Here is an 18,830-nt window from a genome sequence, read left to right on the forward strand (position 1 = left end):
GTTGTGGCCACAAGGGAGGACATTGTCTGTGGTCTCCAGTCTGCCCAGGCTCCACGTGCAACTCCACTGATGAGCTCCAAATTCCCCAGCGGGGCAGGGGATGAGCAGCAGTCAGTGGAAGATGATCCTGTGCCTGGAGAATGGGCCCTGTGTGTTCCTGGCTGCTCCAGAGATCATGGGAACAAGAGGTGAAGTGTGCCCGAGTGTGTGTTTGGTTTTCTTTTTAGGAGGTCAGGGTGACATTTATCACTGGCAGGGCAGCAAAGGGACACCTGCCACTGCCACACTGGAACGTTTGCCTTGCTTTGCAGTTGGTGCACCGGGCTGGCTTCCCTCTTTCTGTCTGCTTTGGCACCTCAGAGACTTGTCAAGGGACAAGAAGGGTTCAGAGCCTGGCCAGGTGCATGGTCAATGGCCCCAGTTCTGAAACACAAAGAGGCACAGGAAGCAGAGGCCTGATCTGTAGTGAAGCTTTGTGGCCAAACTCTCTCAGGCTGGCAGGATGCAGAACCAGAGCTGAAAGCTAGCTTGCAGCTGGTGTAGATCAGCAGTGCCTCCCATCCCCTTTTACTGACTGTAACTCTGCCCCTCCTTTCCTCCTCCTTCCTTCCCTTTCCTAACCCACCCCTGCATGGTTCTCCTGGCCCCCTCCCTGACGTGCAGCATCTCTTCTTGTTGCCAGGGTGTCTGTCCAATGTCTCTTTCCCCTGACCCTCCTCTGGCTCCCCTCTGGCTCTGGGAAATGCCTTTGGATTCCAGCTCTGGGTTTCAAACAAGCAGCTCTGCATCTTCTGCTGCCAAGCACTGTGTGTGTGTGCATTGTGGTCGTGCATGTGTGTGGGAGAAGGAGTATTTAGGAGTAAAACAAAGTTTTCTCTGCAGCAATAACCATTATAGACTAAACAAAATCTTGCACACATCTGCAGGCCAGCTATTTCTGTTTGGAGCCAAAGGCTTGTGCAGCATAGCAGAGTCTACCTAGCATCTGCCAGTCATGCTTTTTTTTTTCCCAAAACAACTTTTCCGTGGAGTTCTAGGGAGTCATAGGCCCTGCCACTCCACACTGTTACCAGCAAAGTGCAAGGCTGCACTATTTTACATAAAACAGATTTGTTCTCTCACCAAAAAAATATTTAATCCCTACTCATTGCAGGAAGTTTTCCTCTGTTTTCTGTCAGGGTTTTTTTGAAAGTTGCAGCTTCTGGTAAGATGTAATCACCTGGGGCCCAGAGAAGTCAAAGACTGAATCATCCCATGGGAAACCCCAGTGGCCAAAGGCAAATAAAGAGGATTTCATACTTTTATTTTAAGTTAGGACATCTGTAGTGTCCTTGCATGGGGCAGCAGCAGAAATTAAACAGACACAATGGTCATGCAGCCTTCGAAAACATCCTCATCCTCAGTTTTGTGCCTGGCTTTACTGTTAGTTCATTTGTTTCTCTGCATAAAAGCATAGTGAGCAGATTTTTAGTTGGAGGAAGTCAGCAACCTGCAGTTAGACCTTGTGGACTGGGGCAACAGCTCTTCTCTCTTTGTCTGGGCCAGCCTGGGATGCTCAGCTCTGATGGAAACAGCAGCTTTGCACCTGGCATTTTGGTGGCACTCCAGTTTGTTTGTGTGCACACCTCTTGTGCTTTGCACCACATTGCTGTGTAGTGCTAAGCAGTGCATAGGGAGCAAACCTACAGAAATCAATCAATCAATCAATCAATCAATCAGTGTTTCTCACACCCAGCTTAGCAAGAGCCTCTCTGTGTCTTTCATCTCTCATCCTGGGGACAGCAAGGCACCCAGGGGGTTCAGAGTAGCCACTTGTAACTGGTTAACTCCCTGGTTCACTCCTCTCAGGGTATATCACTGGATTTGGTTCATCCTACTAGCTGGACCAGTGCAACTGGTTTTACAAAGACATTTCTTCACTCTGGTTCCTGTTCCAATTTAGCATGGTGGGTGAAGCATGCTCTGAGCCCTGGGCATAGAGGTGAAATCCCATTGAACTGGGTGGGAGTGAGAAGGGTTTCAATCAAGTATTTCCTTGAGGACTTTGCATATGCACACCCTTTGCTGGCTCAGGGACTTTCCCCCTTAGCCTTTGCCAGTGCAGACCTTGATGTTACACCTTTGGTAGGTGTAACACTGGCTAGCTGCTGCCACCTGAGTGTCAAACACTGCCCTGGGAGGAAGCACTGCCACTGAATTGCTGTGTGAGCACATGTGGTGGTTTATTCTCCCTACCTGAGTCTGTGTGCAGCATGAGGCTCTCAGCCTTTTCCTCACCTGCAGTGAAGCCATGTGGGGAGACCTCAGCTGTCAAAAACAAACCTTCATCTCGACAAGCCTCTCTCCTCCAGGTCCCACGCTGCTGTGCCAACCATTGATTTAATAAATAGCATTGCTGCTGTTTGCTGAGGTGCTTTGTGTTGCAACACTCAGCCAAACCTGAGTGGGCTCCAGGCAGGTTCATGCACACCTGCATGCTTTTTGGTAGGTCCTACATGATGCTGGGCAGGGGATGTTTGCTGGGCAGCACAGAAATGAGTCCTTAGAAACAACTCTGTCCAATGTCTGTTTTCATCGGTCTCCATCCATCTCTGTTCAGCTTTGGCCTTCCAGTTGTCTCACTGTGAAATGCTGCACAGGACAAGCATGGGAATAGCTCCTTTCCAGACCCTTCAAGACCCAATATATTCAGTGCTCCTCTTTCTCATTCATAGGACCAAGTATGTTTCTTCCCAGCATCTCAGAGCTCTTCCCTGCACCAGCACAGCTTCTTGGCTGCCTTACAGAGCAAGTGTATGCCCTCCTGACAGGCTGGCAGCACAGTTCATGGCAGGCCAGCTATTTTCTTCCACTTCTGGTGGTACCTGTGACACTTCTCTTTCTCTTCCAGAGGATGTGCTGAGCCATGATTATACCTCAGTCTGTTCATCAGGGATCTCCCTGTGCCTTGTATATTAAAATTTGCTGCTTTTTTTTTTTTTTTTGAGTGTTGGTGGCTTCCCTGTGCCTGTGTCCAAACCACCCAAGGCCAGGTGGGAGAAGCTGCTAAGATATCCTCCTTGTTTAGTCAGACTTGCTCCATTGCAGCCTCTTCTGGGCAGCAAAGTCTGTAATTTTGTTCCTGTCATGTGATCTTTGAATCTGGAGAGAATAACCCATAAATACAGTGCATGCACAGAGCCACAGATTATTTTGTTTAGCAGACACAATTTATCTGGCACTGCAGACCAGCTCCTCTCTCTTCTGGTTGGCTTTTGTTGTGAGGATCATATATTGATATGTGAAGAACTGACCTGGGATCAAATGTCTGCTTAGGAGTTGCTGTCTTTCCTGTTCAGGAGTGCTCTTTTCCATGGGAAAACTCCCACAGTGATTAGTGGAATACTCCTTTTTATTTCTCACCACTCCCTTTGATAAACCCATGTTCCCTGAGGCTTACATGTTTAAGGTGCCAGCTTAAAACTGACTTGACTGCTGAACTTCAGTGTCACTGGTCTGAATTCACACATGGAAATGGAACAGGAAGGTTCATCCAGTGCCATCTCCAAACTAACTCTCCATCTAACTCTCCAGCTAACTCTCCAGCTAACTCTCCAGCTAACTCTCCAGCTAACCTGTTTGCTTGCCTGTGCCTTGTGATTTTTAATTTTTTCTGTACTTTTCAAGCCAGGAGCCTTGTCCCAATCAGCACAACAGAGCAATGCAGCCTGCAGACCATTCTGAAGCTGCACCCTTTTGTTGTTCACACATCTGCCATCCCTTTGGAACTGAGCTGTGGCTCCATCCTTTCACTCTTGGAGAAGGCTGAGCTCCTGCTTGCTGCCTTGTGCACTACTCTCTGTGCACAGGGTGAGCACAGATGAGAGGTGCAGCCAAGATGAGAATCTGTAAGTTCACACATTTAGCAGGAATGGTGGATGTGTTAACAAGTCCTGATTTAATGAGGTGATGGAAAATGGGTAAAAATGCTCATTGTCAAGATGATCCATGTGTGAGTGTCTGCACTCAGAGCTAACACCAGCTCCCACCACCACTGCAAGGTTCAGGAAGTTCTCTTCCTCTTCCTCCTCTTCCTCCTCTTCCTCCTCTTCCTCCTCTTCCTCCTCTTCCTCCTCTTCCTCCTCTTCCTCCCTCCTCCTCCTCTTCCTCCTCCTCCTCTTCCTCTCCCTCTCCTCTCCATTGACAACTGAACGGATTTGTTCTGGGAATTCTTCCACTTGCAGACCGGTCTCTGTTGGCATCACAAGCCTGCTCTTCGCCACCTTGTGTAGCTCTCCCTGTACTGCAGTGAGTGGTTTAGACTACACAAGCAGTGCTGCCTTTTCCTGAGTGGAAGTTGAACTGTCAGGGGGTGTTTGAGCACCTAGCAAATACTCTGCTTCCACTCAAGCAGCAGAGACCACAGTCTGGGGATAGAAAAGGAGAGAATCATCTTTGGTCTGGTCTTGTTAATGCTTTGGAACTTTGAATGGCAGAAGGAAAGATCTCTGAAGCTAAGGTAGCTGCATATTCTCTACTCAGTGACTACTGCTGCCTTGGAAGCCAGAGAGCAGAAGCATAGTTTGTGCCAGTTTCTAGCATAAATACTCAAAATCTAGGTCATTGTTTTTTTGCACTGTGTCAGGCATTTATGCTTGGGAAGGCTGTTGACTTGTCAGCACTGGGGGTGTGTTAGTAAATCTCTGGCTATATTAACAGTCATCTGTTCACAGTATCTTTGATCTGAAGGTCTTTAACTGCAGTGCAGTTGTCATTCCTTGGAGTTCACAGCACAGCTTTCTGCAAGCAGCTCCACGTTACAGATGGGGAAGCCAAGGCAGGGAACAATTAGGAGTTATTTTTGATGACATGGTTGAGTCATTGCCAGAGGTAAGGAGACAACCCGGGAGCACTGGCTCCCAGACTCCTGCTCCAAGTCACTAGACACTCTTCCTAGCTAGACCCACCCTTGGAATGTGCTGTTCCAAGGCATGTACTCCAGCTGCAGATTGAATTCTCTGCTGATCAGTGATGTACATACCAAAGAAGCAGATAAACATTTACTTTTCCTTTGTGTGAGAGTGCTGCAGCCAGCAGGGACTGCAGTAGCTCCCTCCCCCTCTGCTCACAAGCAGGGAGCTGGGAGTGACACACTGGAGCTGTTTTGCCTCAGTTGGATGCAGACTTTTAAATTATCCAGGTTTTTTGTTTTTGTTTTTGTTTTTTGTGCTCCTCCCACCATGTGGAGAGCCAGATGTTCTGAAGAAGCTGAATGGAGGTGTGGAAGGGCAAGATCATTGTTAGTGCTGGACATAATGAGAGCCAGATAGTTGATAGAGTACTGGAATGGAGTGGACTGGGGATGGGAAGGTTCCCTGTAGATGGAGTCTGTTTCCCACATATTCTTCCTGGCTCCTGATTGTTTTCACTCCCAGCCATCTGTCTTCCCAGTTTTAGGTTGACTCTTCCACCAGGAGTTGACTGGGATAAGGACTCAGAGGACTTGGTGCTGTTTGCTTTTTGGAGTTCAGCAAGAGGAGTTTCATTCCTCAAATTTCCCACCTAAGCTCCACAACATGTGTGGAGCCTGTGGGGATGTAAGGAGAGCTTTTGTTTGCAGGACTGGCTGGCATTAATGGAGGGAGTAGATGTTCTCAGATCCCTCAGGGAGGTAATTCTTAGGACAGAACCAGCATGGGGAAAGCAGTTCAGATCTACAGCATGGTGAGGAGTGAGGTGTGTGGCTGTTCTGCCTCCTCTAGGAGAACCACAATCCTGCAGTGGTTGTAGCATCTCACCTGGACTCTGTTTGCTTTGCAGCCCATGCTCCAGGTGAGGAGGGATGCTGAGCTGGTATTTATTATCACTTTCAAATTTCATTACTCCTCAGAACTTCACCTCTCCAGCACTGGCCTGTGTGCTCTGCTTGTTATCCTCAGAAGCCTTTGGCTGTGCTAAACTGGTTCACAATTGCAGTGCTATTTCCATCAGCAAATGCAAAAAAGCCACACAAATGGAGGTCTCATTTTGCACGGGAAACCACAGCAAGTGCAGGAGCTGGTTGTCATGGATATTGTCACCATGGAGCTGTTGCCATGGTGCTGCCTGCTCCCATTGACAGAGAGATGCAAAGTATACTTATTCTCTTGAGGGAAGGAGGAACAGTGGGTACTAGAGGGCACAGAAGCTTTCAGCTAGGTATTTAGAGAGGCTGATAAGTGTCTTGTTTTAGAGTTTTGCTGATTCTGCTGTCTATTTGTGTCAGGTTCCTTTTTTGTACCTTACAGTAAGAGCCAGCAGAAGGAAGAGAGACTGATGCACTTGCAGGGTCATCCACAGCAGTGTTTCACTCTGCAGTAAAAGCCACACATTTTTTTCTCTTGAGGAAAAAAAAAATAAATCCAAGTAGAGCTCACGAGTGATCAGTACTTGGCTTTTGTCTCATCTCAGTGCAAATTGCCACAAATACATTATGTTGCAGGAGGCAAGGATATGGAGATGGAACTTAAAATCCCATCTTCCCCTGATGACCCCTTTTCCTTGAAGAAACATATTGATCTTATTTTTATTTCTAGGGAATGTCTGTGCTCCTTTGGCAGGTAGCTTGGCAGCTGTAGTGACCTTGTCAGCCTGCTGATGGCTTTGAAAGAAGGAGTTGAATGAGACATGAGCCATATTTGTGCCAAACATCCCTACCTGGTTAGGGGCAGAGCTCATCTCACCAAGGCAAGTGCTGCATTCTCTCCATTTCCTATAAAACAGTATCAGATTTCAGAAATAACAACTGCTTTGCACACTCAGACTTCTATTGCCACGACTATTTGTGAAATCCTCCAACCACTCCTGTGAGAGAGGGGAGGATTTGTTTATCTCAGGCTCTTGGTAGCAATAATAAGGCACAAGGACTGTGGTAAGTGGCCTCCCATGGATACTGTGGCTGTCAGGGATGGGATCCCAGAGCTCCTGTGTCCTGCCCTGGGCTTTGGAAGGTCCATGGCTCATTCTGTCCCACAGCATTAAACCAAAGGAGTCCCTGAACATCCCTGTAGGGACTTGTAGGGCCCCTAGCAGCCTGATTTGAAACTCTACTAAACAGATATCTGAATGCTCTGGGTGGCTAAATAACATTGCCTTTGATGTGAATACGTTAGTGGCTCACTTCCGAAGACATTAGGCTCACGAGGCAGTCCTTTTGCTGGCCACAGAAGATACTTCTGTGTAGGAGTTGTCACTGCAAGGCATGGATTAACTGTTTGCCTGGATTTGACAGTGATTTTTTTTTCTTGCTGCTGGCAAGGTGGGTTTTATGCAGTTATTTCTGGTTCAAGATGGGGTTCTTAAGAGTTACCCAACCCACTCACCAAGCTGCTCAGGTATAGCACAAGGTATAAAAGCACCACTTGGGATGTGGTGCTCCTGTTTTCATGGATTACTTATCCAAGGCAAGGAGGGATTGGAAGAGAGCAAGCCTGCATGCAGCCCAGCCAGCAGCTTGGAGCAGCTGCTCTGCAGGTGGTTTCAGAGTTCAAGGGCAGCAGCATCTCTTCTCTAAAGGGGGAAGAGTTCTATGCACAGCAATACAGAGTTTGTAAGGGAGTGGTAACATGGTGGAACAGTTAGATCACATCTGTGAGAGCCACAAATCAGTCCCAGTTAGAATTGGCACCCATGGAGGTGGAGGGAGGACCCCACATGTCCTTCTCCTGTCACCTGGGGCAGGATAAGCTCATGCAGTACAGAGCTGGGTGGCCCCAAAGAGATGTGCCCACATTTGGCAGAGAGTTTTGGAAGCAAGAACTTTCAAGGAGCTTTTTTTACATGCTTTAGTGTAAAAATACAACTTACTTTGTAGATGGTGACTGAGATAGCTTGTCTATAAATGTGCCTTAGGGACAAACCAGCTCTTTACTTGACCAGTTTCACAGCCTGTAATCTGGTGATACAGCCCTGTGTTTTGCTGAACTTCAATACTGAAAAAAGAAAATCTAGTTTTTGTATTCTTGTGCCTCAGTTTCCCTGCCAGAAACGTGAGGAAAGCCAAATGCACTTCCCAAGGAAAAAGATGGGAATTAAGTCAGCTTGGACTGCTGCAAGCACGAGTAGCTGCTTTTGTAGCAGCTAATAATTTGGAATTACATTTAATGTTCACTTGGTTCTCTTCTTTGTGTAGCTGCCAGAGGTAACCAAGCTTTTTAAGGTAATTTTATTACTTTTTACTACCCAGTTTGGTGTTAGATTTCTGCTGTACTTGCCTTCATGGAGAGCATGTGTCTGTTTGTGTCAAAGGCACTCAGTCAACAAAAAAATCCAGGAAGACAATGACCACTGTTTCACCATGAAGAAGAAATGTGAAAAATGCAGACAGACCTCTCTGAGAAACCTCTGTTCATCCCTTCATCCCTGAGCTGATGATTGGTAATACAGGGGTGTTTCATGCTGAGGTTTGGTCATCACATCCCTGGCTGTTCTTTGCTGCAGTCAGCTTGCCACCTGAGCATCCCCTGGAGCCTGCAAAGCATGGCTGAATCACTGACTGCTCACAGTGCCACGGGGGAGCAAATGTTTATCAGTTTAGCCAAGGGGAAGTCAAGGCTGAGACAAGTTATATGGCAGCTCAGAGCAGCTCTGGTAAGCCTGGTCATTGCTCCATATCACAAACCATCCCTTCTGTGAGACTGTTACTCAGGAGAGTCAGAAGCAAACTGTGAGTAATGATAATCTAACTAAAAAAGGGGCTTTGTGGTTGAGCTCTCACACCAGTGCCCCTCAGTCAGGATGTCCTTTCCTCTCTCATTTTGCCCACCCTCCTCTTCCAGCTCTGTCCTTCTAACTGCAGTCCAAGCACAGCTTATAAAACACAGTTCCAGGCACCCACACAGTTACACTCAGCTTGTAGTGATGCCAACAGCTTGATCCCTGCATCAGTTTCCAGTGGGACTTCCTTGCTTTGATCCCTTTTTGGATGGGGGTGATTATCCTCCTGGGGCTTGGCCAGGTCCTCTGGTAGCAGGGCAGCTTATTATTCCTGTGCCCCTGGAGTTTAAAAATGCTTCTGGGTAGATTTCTTTTCACATACAAATCATGCTTCCCATTGGCTTCTTTACAGGACAAAGAGGAATTCACACTGCAAAACCCTCAGGACTGTGGGGAGTTGCTGATTTCTCTGAGCAAGGAAACTCAAACCCCTCATCTCTGTGGTTGGAAGAGCTCAGCTTTGCACTGAACAGATGAGGCTGGGGACTGTTTTTTCTCCCCTCATGACGGAAATAGCCCAGGGCCTGGAAAAGCATTAGCAGGAAGAGCACAGCATCAGGAAGCACCAAGGGCACCCAGCCAGGACATGACTGCACAGCTTTTAGCTGCCCAGCTGGGGACATTGCTTTCTGGCTTTTTTTTGGGGGGTGTGTGTGAAGGGATTCCATCCCCTCTTGGTTTCCTTTCCAGTTGCCTGAAGCTGGGTGAGTGTGAGAGCCCCAGTGAGCCCTGCAGCCACTGCGAGGGCTTCTCTCTGGGTGTCACAAGGACGCAGCAAGCATGGAGATTCAGTAGGGATCACACTTGCTATGGCTGTTCCTCTCACTCCTGTATCCCTTCAGGATGGAGCAGTGGAGCTCAGCAGTGTTGAGGTGGCATTACTCATCCCCATGGAGTTATTCCAGGTTCTCAGCTTGGTTGTGTAACTGAAGGGCTTTTGCCTTTTGCCTATGACACAGGAGGTTGGACAATTGATATTTTGGAATGAATTTGACAGAGATTTGAGCCCCGTGTTTGTGTTCTGCAGTAAGCAGTTGCTCTGAAACCTATTATTTCTCTAGAGAAGTGTGATCAATGGGCTCTGGAACTGCATCTATGAGCAGGATAAGGACATTTTGAAACCCAGAAGCCCAGGGATTGAAAACAAACACTTGAAACCTTTTCTATCAAGTCCATACACTAAATACAAAGCTCAAGTTTCATGCTGTCCTAGCCATAGTCAGTTGTATTCATACCTGAGTGGATACCAGACCCAAATTGTCTTCCTCCTCCACATACAGAGTGCAAATATATCAACTCCCTTTGTTAGGTTATGATCAAAATAGACAGTACATTATAGATGCTCTCCCCACCTTCTGGCAGGAGATATGCTGCTGGACTGCCTTGTACACTGGCATCTAGCTGATGTCTGCAGATTAAACAATGGCTGCTCTTGCTTTCCTGAAAAGAAAAGCATCCCCAGAAATCCCAGCTCTCTCTTTTCAGCTGTTATTATGTCCAGTGATCAGAAGCACAAAGAAACCAAGTGGAAAAATGAGAGTGCAATGCATGAAGGCACACGACTCCCAAACCCAGAATACAAAAATAGCTGTGAGAGGGAAAAAAAAAAGCTCTTTAATTATTCCATCTCTTAGAAAAGCTTTGCCCTTGGCACAGCCAGGCTGCCAGTCCTGTGTGCTGCAGGAAAGCTTCAGCACGCACTGCATTATTAGAGAGGGAGATCTCTCTTTTTTTTTTTTTTCCTTTTCTTTTTTTTGGCTGTCTTTTTAAAGAGCTGGGTGCAGATTGATTGTGGCAAGGTGTGTGCTTAACGAAACAACTGTCCAAGCAGAGACACCAGATAGCAATGAGCAGCTCTGCAAGGGGACACTCAGGTTTGCAGTGCTTACTGTTAGGCTCAGAAATGTCATTTTCATCCCACATGCCTCAGCCTGGGAATGCCTCTTTCAAATGGCTGATGTCATGTCAATATTCCTCTTTCTGAGGGAGGCCTGGTGACATTTGCAGCTGGATTCTCATAGCATCACATCTGGCTAGTGACGTGGAAAGGAAACAGATGTGATGGTCATGGAGCAGATTTATCTGTGTGCCAGCAGAGCCCCACGTGTGCAGAAAAGACTCAGGGTGTTCAACAACGAAAAGACCAAGATGAGTTTCTGCTTGAGTGGTGGTTCTTGAGGTTCAGAGGATGTCATCTGCCATGTGGCTGCACTTCAGGCACAGCTAGAGCCTAGAAAATGGGGTTTGGTTGTAGCGAAGCAAGCCATGTGCCTGATGTGAATGGATGGCTAAGGTGTGAGTGATTATTTCTGTCACTTGGCATTACTTCCAATTAACAGCATTGCCTGCAGAATCAGAACAGGGCCACAAAATGAGTCTGTGTGTGACTACCACAGCACACCTGAATTTCTTCTGACACTGGCAGAAGGCAGCATCATCTCTTTTTCCAGCTCTGTAGCATTCATTCCGGATGAGGTGTGATCCTTCTCCTGATGAAGTCAGTCTTGATCTTATGTAGCAGCAGGAAGCTCCAAAGTGGGGAGCATGAGCCCCTTCTGTCCACCACCAGCACACATACCTTAGTCCCTCTGATCTTTACTCATCTGACACTTCCTGTCTTCTTTCCCAACCATCATAAGCAATCAATTAATTCTTTCTTGTTGCTGTTGTCATTGCAGGGCAACCATTGATGAAGTGGAAACAGATGTGGTGGAGATAGAAGCAAAGCTTGACAAGGTAAGATGGGCAAGAACAGTGCATTGGTTTGAAGAGGGACTGAGATTTCCTGCTTAGATATTTGTCCCCACCAAACTCCTTCACAAAGTGAGCCAGGCCTAGGCTGTCAGTAAATTAATGTCTAATTACACTGGGCTTGTCAACAGTCAACACGACCATGTCTCCCTCTACTGACAGGTACCTGTCAAGGCTGCTTTGTAGCTGCCAAAGGAGTTAAGTCCAGACATGGGCTCCTCATGCTGAATGATGGCCTTCTTGTTCTGGTCCTTGATCTCGGGTCTGAACTTGCTTCTCCTGCTGTGACAAGTTACTTTAGTGCTGTTTCTTCTCTCCACCATCTTGCTTGTGCTATTAAGCTGTATGGGGTAGGGGCTGTTCCACATCCACATGGCGCAGTGTCAGCTCAGGGGTAGAAGGAGAGGCTTGCAGGTAAACAAGGGGCCTGATTCAGACTGGTGATGGTGGTTGCTGTCTGATTTTCAGCTGTAATCTGCCACTGGAAATACCCTCTTAAGTACCAGTTTGGCCATTTTGCATTTATGCTGGTAGTTCTTTACATCCAGTGAATAATTTGGATCTAAGTCAGAGGCTTTATGATGAAAGGAGGCTTTTCCACCCCCACTCCCCCTGCTGTCTGAGCCATCAGCCAAGTTGTTTCTAAACAAGATCAGAGAGAAAAAAAGCCAGAAAAACTTCTGGCTTTTTATCTGTGAGATTTCCCAAAGCTAGAAGGGGATAAAACTCCTGTGCCTGATGGAGAAATGGGCTTTGTTGAAGTCACAAGCTTTAGGCAAAGCTGTGTCCTATAAAACCTATTTACTAATCAAGCTGCTTGAAATGCTTGCCTGCAGAAGCTAACCAGTCTCTGCAGAGGGATTTAGGTTTGCTCTTCTCTGAGCTAAGGCTCTAACGACAAAGCATTGGGTGGAACTTGCCCTGGTTCTGGCACCACTGCTGTCAGTGGCTCCTGTAATGAGACAACTTGGTGTGCCAGGAGCAGTCATGGAGTAAGGAGGGTGATCTGGAAGCACACGAGCTGTTCAGGGCTCTCAGCTTTTCCTTCAGTGTTGTTCAGGGGTACCTGAACATGACTAGTTCTTTAAAAGCAGCAATCTGGCAAGGACTCACTCTGTTTCTCTGTCTTCTACTGTGCCCCTGAGGACATAGTTTCTAAAAGATTGGCCTTTTAATACCTGTGTGAAAAGGAGGTAAAGGAGAGTGTAAATTATTAATCCAAGGGAACACCAGGGCTTGATTTCCAGGAGTTTTAAAAAGATTTTCTTCATTCTCTCCATCTGCAGAGCCATCCTTGCTCCCCCTGGGAGTGTGCTTATGCTGAATGGCCTTCAGCTCCCAGTAACAGTCTTGGCCACAAGATTTTGCACAGAGAAATGCTAGAAACAGCCACGTTGCAGAACAGGCTGGATTTCCTTTCTGCAGGATCTGTCCAAACCCCTAGTGTGTGTCTGGGCTCCAGATGTGACAGGAAATGCATCTGTTTGCTTTTCTTCTCTGGGCTTGGATGGGGTAGGAGAAGTCTACTAGCATCCAGTGCTGGTCTGTCAGATTGCGTGGAGGGGAGAGGATGTGACTGGAAAAGAGTGAAGGCTGTGTGCAGTGTGTGTGCACAGATCCACCACTTGTGGCTAGAGACAGATTCCTACATCCAGATACACTCATATGTTTTTACAGCACTGCAGACAGAGGCAAACAAGCTTGTTCTGCAATATGTGCATATGGATTAGACCCCAAAGCCATGTAGCTGCCTAAGTAGAACAAGCACCAAGCCCAAAAAGAGCACAGCATGTTTCAGCAGGGCTAAGACATCAAGGGCAACTGGAGAGCTGCTCATCTCCAGCCTGTAGGTGAGGCTGATTCACAGGGTAAGATTGCTAAAGCTTTCTTTCATTAGTAAGATATATCCTTACAAAGTTTCTGGATTTTTAGACTGGAAAACTTCAGATCCAAGTGTTTTGTTATCAGCAAAGTGTTCCAGTTAGTAAAAAAGCCCTGGAGAGTGATGAATTAAAAAGACAAACCAAAACAGCAAAACCCACTCAGTCTGTGTGACCAGGTCCCTATTATTGATGCCTTAGGATAGGGCGAAAAGCAAATGCCACTGGAAGAGAATGGACTGCCCTGATAGCCTGGAACTGTTATTCTTAAGGAATAAGGGAAATGTTGACAGCATGACAGATCCTGGGAAGGACAACTGGCATCCCTGTGCTTGCTCCTGTAGCCACCCCAGGAACCTGGCTGGCATCCTGTCCTGAAGGTCTTGGGCAGGGCTGTTTGTGCAGATGCAGAGCAGCCTGGTTGCAATTCCTTTGGCTGTGCTGAGCTCTGCTCTCCCCTCTCTCCCTGTGCAGCTGGTGAAACTCTGCAGTGGGATGATCGAGGCGGGCAAAGCCTACATCACCACCAACAAGCACTTTGTCACCGGAGTCCGGGACTTGTCACAGCAGTGCAAGAAGGATGAAATGATCTCAGTAAGTCATCCTGGGGGATGGAGCTTGGGGCACAGGGGACTGTTAAGCTTCCTGATGGGGTGAATGGACCCTTACCCCTGTTTTAAATACCCATTTAGTGTGAGATTTTAGTTTTGGAGGGATGTAGAGACCATCTGATAGTGCAGTGCTGGAGGGTTAGAGTTAGAGTGAGATTTCTTGCTTGCAGGATGAACTGGAGTTCTAAGAAGCCACAGTCCTGGCAAGGTTGTTGGAATCTAGGTCAGTAAGCATGAGTTATTTTGAGTTCTTTAGGAAAGGCAGGTAACCAGCCTACAAAAGCAGGAACTGACATGTTGGATTCAGCACTAAGCTGGAAAGGCCCGGAAGCCTCTGGTTTCAGTGTCAGACATTTCTGAAACACCTCCTTGTCAAATGGCAAAGTGATTCTTCAGTGGCTTACTGAGGGTCTCTCTCAGCCATTGAACCCCTGGGAATGAAGGGCAGCTGCTTCTGTTCATTGCCACTTCACTTTACCTTTTTTTGCAGGAGTGTCTCGACAAATTTGGGGACAGTCTGCAGGAAATGATTAACTATCACATGGTAAGATGCTGCTTCCTCTTGTCTTTTTGTGTGCTGACTGTAGCCTCTTTCTCAAGGCACTGGTTAGTGGTCTCCTGCCTCTGTATTACTTGAAACTGCACAAAGGAGGGGTCCTTGAAGGGAATATCTTTCAGGATCTTGTCCCTGCACAGTGTGTAGAATCTGCCCCTTCTCCATCCCAAACATCAAACCATGGCATCTGTAAGCCTCACAGAAAAAGAAGGTGCTTCATGCTTGCTGGATCCATGCCAGACACACAATTTTAAGTCTGTAGCTCAGTAGGAGCTTAAAGCAGAAGTGCTTTAAAGTGAAGGGAGCTTCAGGGTGTCAGCAGTGGACTGACCCACTTTTATACCCCTGTCAAAATACATTAGGCACAGTGCTTCCTTTTGGGATGAAAATAACCACATGCAGCAGGAGCAGAAGCTGCATCAAGTCCATTTAATTATTTCATGAAGCAGGTGAGAAGACTGCTTCTTACTGAAAAAATGACAGGGGAAAGAGGTACTGCAGACACAGCTCCCCTAAGACAGTCAGCACCTGGGGACAAACAGCTGTACAGCAGTGGTGGTGGTGGGCAAACCAGTGTGAGCACTGGAGGAAAAGTGGGTTTGTGTCAAAGCAGAGAAAGCCAAACCCTGATTTTCTGATGCTGCTCAAATTCCTTCTGAAAATGTAAAAGCCTTCCTGCCAAGAAGCATGTTAGTCCCTGTGTTCCCAGGGATCACATCACAGCTGCACTGGTTGGGGCTGGGCTGAGGAGTGTTTGCAGCCCAGCCTTGGGGAAACAGTTCCAGCCAGTGACCTCTAGATGCAGAAAGCTGTCTGCAAGCTCCACTCTGACAGCTGTGCAGCTTCCCTTGCATCCCTGATCTCTGCCAAAAGTGGCACTTCTGGGATTGCTCTTGCTTTAGCCAACTGTTGAACAGAAGAACCCTTCCCAGAGCTGTCAGATCCCCAGCTGATGGGGTATGACACTTCCCGTGCACTCCACCCTGCTGAGCAGAGGTGACCTCCCCACTCTGAGTGACTCAGGGGCTGGAAAAGGCAGGATTTCCCTACCACCAGCTTCATGCACAAGGGAAAACATGCTTCAATCCTCCCTTGGTGCAGAGCACTGTGAGTCCTCCTCTAGGAAATGGCTTTGCTGCATCTTGGGCCCTCTCTGTTCAATTAGCTGGGTTACTTTTGGTGTCTTCTGCTGTCTCCTTTGTGTGTGCCCCTGCGTGTGTGTAGATGTGGATCTTGGCTCATCTGTGTCTGAGGATCTCAGCTCTGAAACAGTTGTCAGTACTTACTCTAGGAATGTGGCCAGGACAGTATGTACAACTGGAACAAGTAAAAAGAAGGGAAAATATCCCCCCCAAAAACGCTTGTTCTCTGATTTTATTGCTAGAGCAATATATTGCAATAGAGCCTGGAGATTCCTGATTGTAGCTCAGCAAAATCCAAGCATAAAACCTGCTTGAATGTAGAAGATGAACACACTGAGCTCCAGAGCATTCCCATCTCACTTTTAATGCCCAATGAGGAAAAAAACCATCAAAGCAACCCTAGAGGACAGATGGCTGAAGAGAGGGTTGAGTTCAGAACAGCTGGAGTCAGCATCCTCTGCTTTTTCTGTGCTCTTAGCCACGTGCACTTGGGCTAATGCCTTACACATGTCAAAGTGTTTTAGAAGTTAGAAGCCTCAATACCTTTATGGATCCCCACCATGGCACATTTATGTCTCAGCTTCCCTATCTGCAAAAAGCATTTCAAGTGCTTTCCTTCTCTCTGAGGGGCTGATGGGAGGACACCCAGACTAACAGGAACTCATGCCAGGTAAATACCAGGATTGTCAGAAAGAGGAATCAACACCTCAGTAAAGAGAATTTTTGCCCAAACTGTAGAAAGGGGTGAAAACAAGAGGAGTCAGACAGAGGGAAGATTTAACACTGAGATTAAAGGTGTTGGGCTTCAAATTCTAGATTTCTAGGATATGGCACTGATAAAACTGGAAGCAGTGCTGGACCTGTTTCTGATAGTGAAATATGAGTAAGATGTACTGTGAGAGAGCAGCACTGCTCTGTGGAGACAGTGTCTGTGGAGGGTTTCAACCACAGGCTGCTTAGCAAACCATGCAGGGAGCAGTTCTGCCCTGTCCCTTGCCTGTTCTGATCTCTGCAGCACTGCTGCACTGCTGTGCTGTGCTGTGCTGACTGAAGGATGCTGTAGCACATCTCCTCACCAGGCAGGCTTCCCTGTGCTGGTGAGAGGTGCATGATCCATGGCAGGGAACAAGTTTCCAGCTCCCTCTGTGAGCCCTGCAAGCAGTGGGTGGCAGTCAGGGATGCCACAACCTTGCAGCAACCTTCCTGCAGGGCTCACCAGCCTGAACCCTTTCTTTTCACACGAGCCAGAGTGGCACGAACTGGAATTTTGCTCTAGGGCCTGAAGTCTCCCCTGTGATGACTCCTCCTCACATTAGAGTGAATAAATTTTGACTGTGCCCTTGGCAAGCTCCTCTGTTCTGGAAATACTCCTTGCTTGGCTGTAGACAGGTGCTGTACTGTCAGCTTCAAAAGAGAGTTCTAAGCTATCAAAGCAGAAAGGAAGGCTCCAGGTTACACAGAGCAAGAGGCAGTGACTGTGGGGATGCAATAACCCCAGGCTCTGTCAAACAGGGGGCAGTTTTCCACCAGCTTATTGCCCTACCCATCCCTTGGAAAGAGATAACCAGGATCTGCAGCACAACCTTGACATATTAAGTCTCTTTCCCATGCAGTTCCCTCTCTCTGGGTGGTCAGAAAGATAATAAAAGTGAAAGGGTGCAAGTGAAAGTGCTGTTGTCATAGGGCTACTGTGACTAAGCACCTTAAGTGCATCTTAAGCTGCATCAGGTATTTTTCAGCTGGGAAGATGAAGCATTGACATTGCTCTCATCAGTACCACTCCTGACAGCCCTGTGTGTTGAGCTTGATTATTCCTAAGCTTTCCTGTCTGCCACCAATCACTGTAGCTACGTCACAGGAATCCTCCAGTGGGAGCAGCAGCAGCTTGCAGGGGAGATTTAGCTGTGCTGAGCAAGCCAGGAGGCATTTCCTGCTGACAAGAAGCAAAACCACCCAAGCTGTGATGAGTCAGTGAGGCAGATGGCAGATGTCATGGGTGGAAGGTAGTGGTGGAGTTCAGGGGGAAGGAAGTGAAAGTGCAGAGTGCTTCCAAGCTGCTCCTTCTCCACAGGGTTGGGTGGACCCACACAACATTTTCTGACAGCACTTTGGAAGGGGCCAGGTGCATCAAGAATTACCATCTAACAGGAGAGAGGGTTTCTGTCATCTCATGGCTTCACAGCTTTTGCCATCGTGTCCCAGTGCAATGACATTACACTGGTCCACAAGACTGTAGTCAGCTGCTGCCCTTGGAGTTTGATACTGGTCTAGCAGTTAACCAGCTAGCTCAGTGCACCATCTGGTTTCAGAAAGACCAATTTTTTGTTATTTTTGAGAGTATTGTAGGGTGTCTGCTTTCTAGTTAGGGGAGAGAAGCAGCTTTATTAAATATCTAAAGGGCAGGAACAAATAGGCTTTGACTGAAGCATGAAGTGGAGCTTTTGGGCTTTGTGTGAGGCTCAGCTTCAGCTTGGTTCAGCAGCTAGGCTTAGACTGTGTTGACATACAACATGTGTAATAGAAGTAGTGTTGGCTTCTTTTCCAGAGCACAGATCCTCAAGTGGGCTGTGTTGCACAGGCACTGCAGATGGAATGCTGTTCATGGGTGGCATTTATCTGGTGGGCCAGCACTCAAGTGATGTAGGACCAAGTTATACAGCCAGAGAGGAAGAAAAGTAATCTAAGCATCCCCTGCCAAACAGAGGATGCTTTGCCTGGCCCTCCCGCCCTCTGCTTTATTATATTTGACTATTAGAAGCTGCAATGAAAGAGAAGTCAACTGCAGGAATATGAAATCAGGGGAAACGTGCTGTCATTGGTGAGTTTTATTTTGTTCTTAGAGCAGCTGGAGTGGTATTTACATCCTCTTTTGAAAGCTTTCCATCCTCTCCAAAGAGGTCAGGCATTTCCTGACCTCATCTTGGAGGGACAGAAGGCACCTGGGTCTTGGAAAACCTCTTTGTAGCTCTGGAGCTGAAGACGAGGAGGTGGAGAGGGCAGGACAGACTGCCAAAGCCACTGCAGACCTGACAGAGCTGTGTGTGAGTAGGGGCTGTCTTTGGGGAGCAGGGTGTCTGCCAGGAAGGCTGACATAAAGATTATGGATAGTCACCTTCTGCAGGCTGGGGAGGGGGGGCTCTTTGGTTCCCGAGCACGG

The 18,830-nt window shown here is 47.5% G+C and overlaps 1 protein-coding gene across 3 annotated transcripts in view; it reads left to right on the plus strand.

The window, feature by feature from the left end:
* Nucleotides 1-18,830, plus strand: part of ACAP3 (ArfGAP with coiled-coil, ankyrin repeat and PH domains 3) — a 67,686-nt gene that overhangs the window by 20,320 nt on the left and 28,536 nt on the right. For all 3 annotated transcript variants that reach the window (XM_030463784.1, XM_030463785.1, XM_030463786.1), the window contains exons 2-4: nucleotides 11,412-11,469; nucleotides 13,839-13,958; nucleotides 14,466-14,519. In XM_030463784.1, coding sequence (XP_030319644.1) covers nucleotides 11,412-11,469; nucleotides 13,839-13,958; nucleotides 14,466-14,519 — 232 coding nt within the window. The remainder of the gene's footprint in view (nucleotides 1-11,411; nucleotides 11,470-13,838; nucleotides 13,959-14,465; nucleotides 14,520-18,830) is intronic.

Source organism: Calypte anna, chromosome 21 (assembly GCF_003957555.1).
Source record: "Calypte anna isolate BGI_N300 chromosome 21, bCalAnn1_v1.p, whole genome shotgun sequence".
NCBI classification, from domain to species: domain Eukaryota; kingdom Metazoa; phylum Chordata; class Aves; order Apodiformes; family Trochilidae; genus Calypte; species Calypte anna.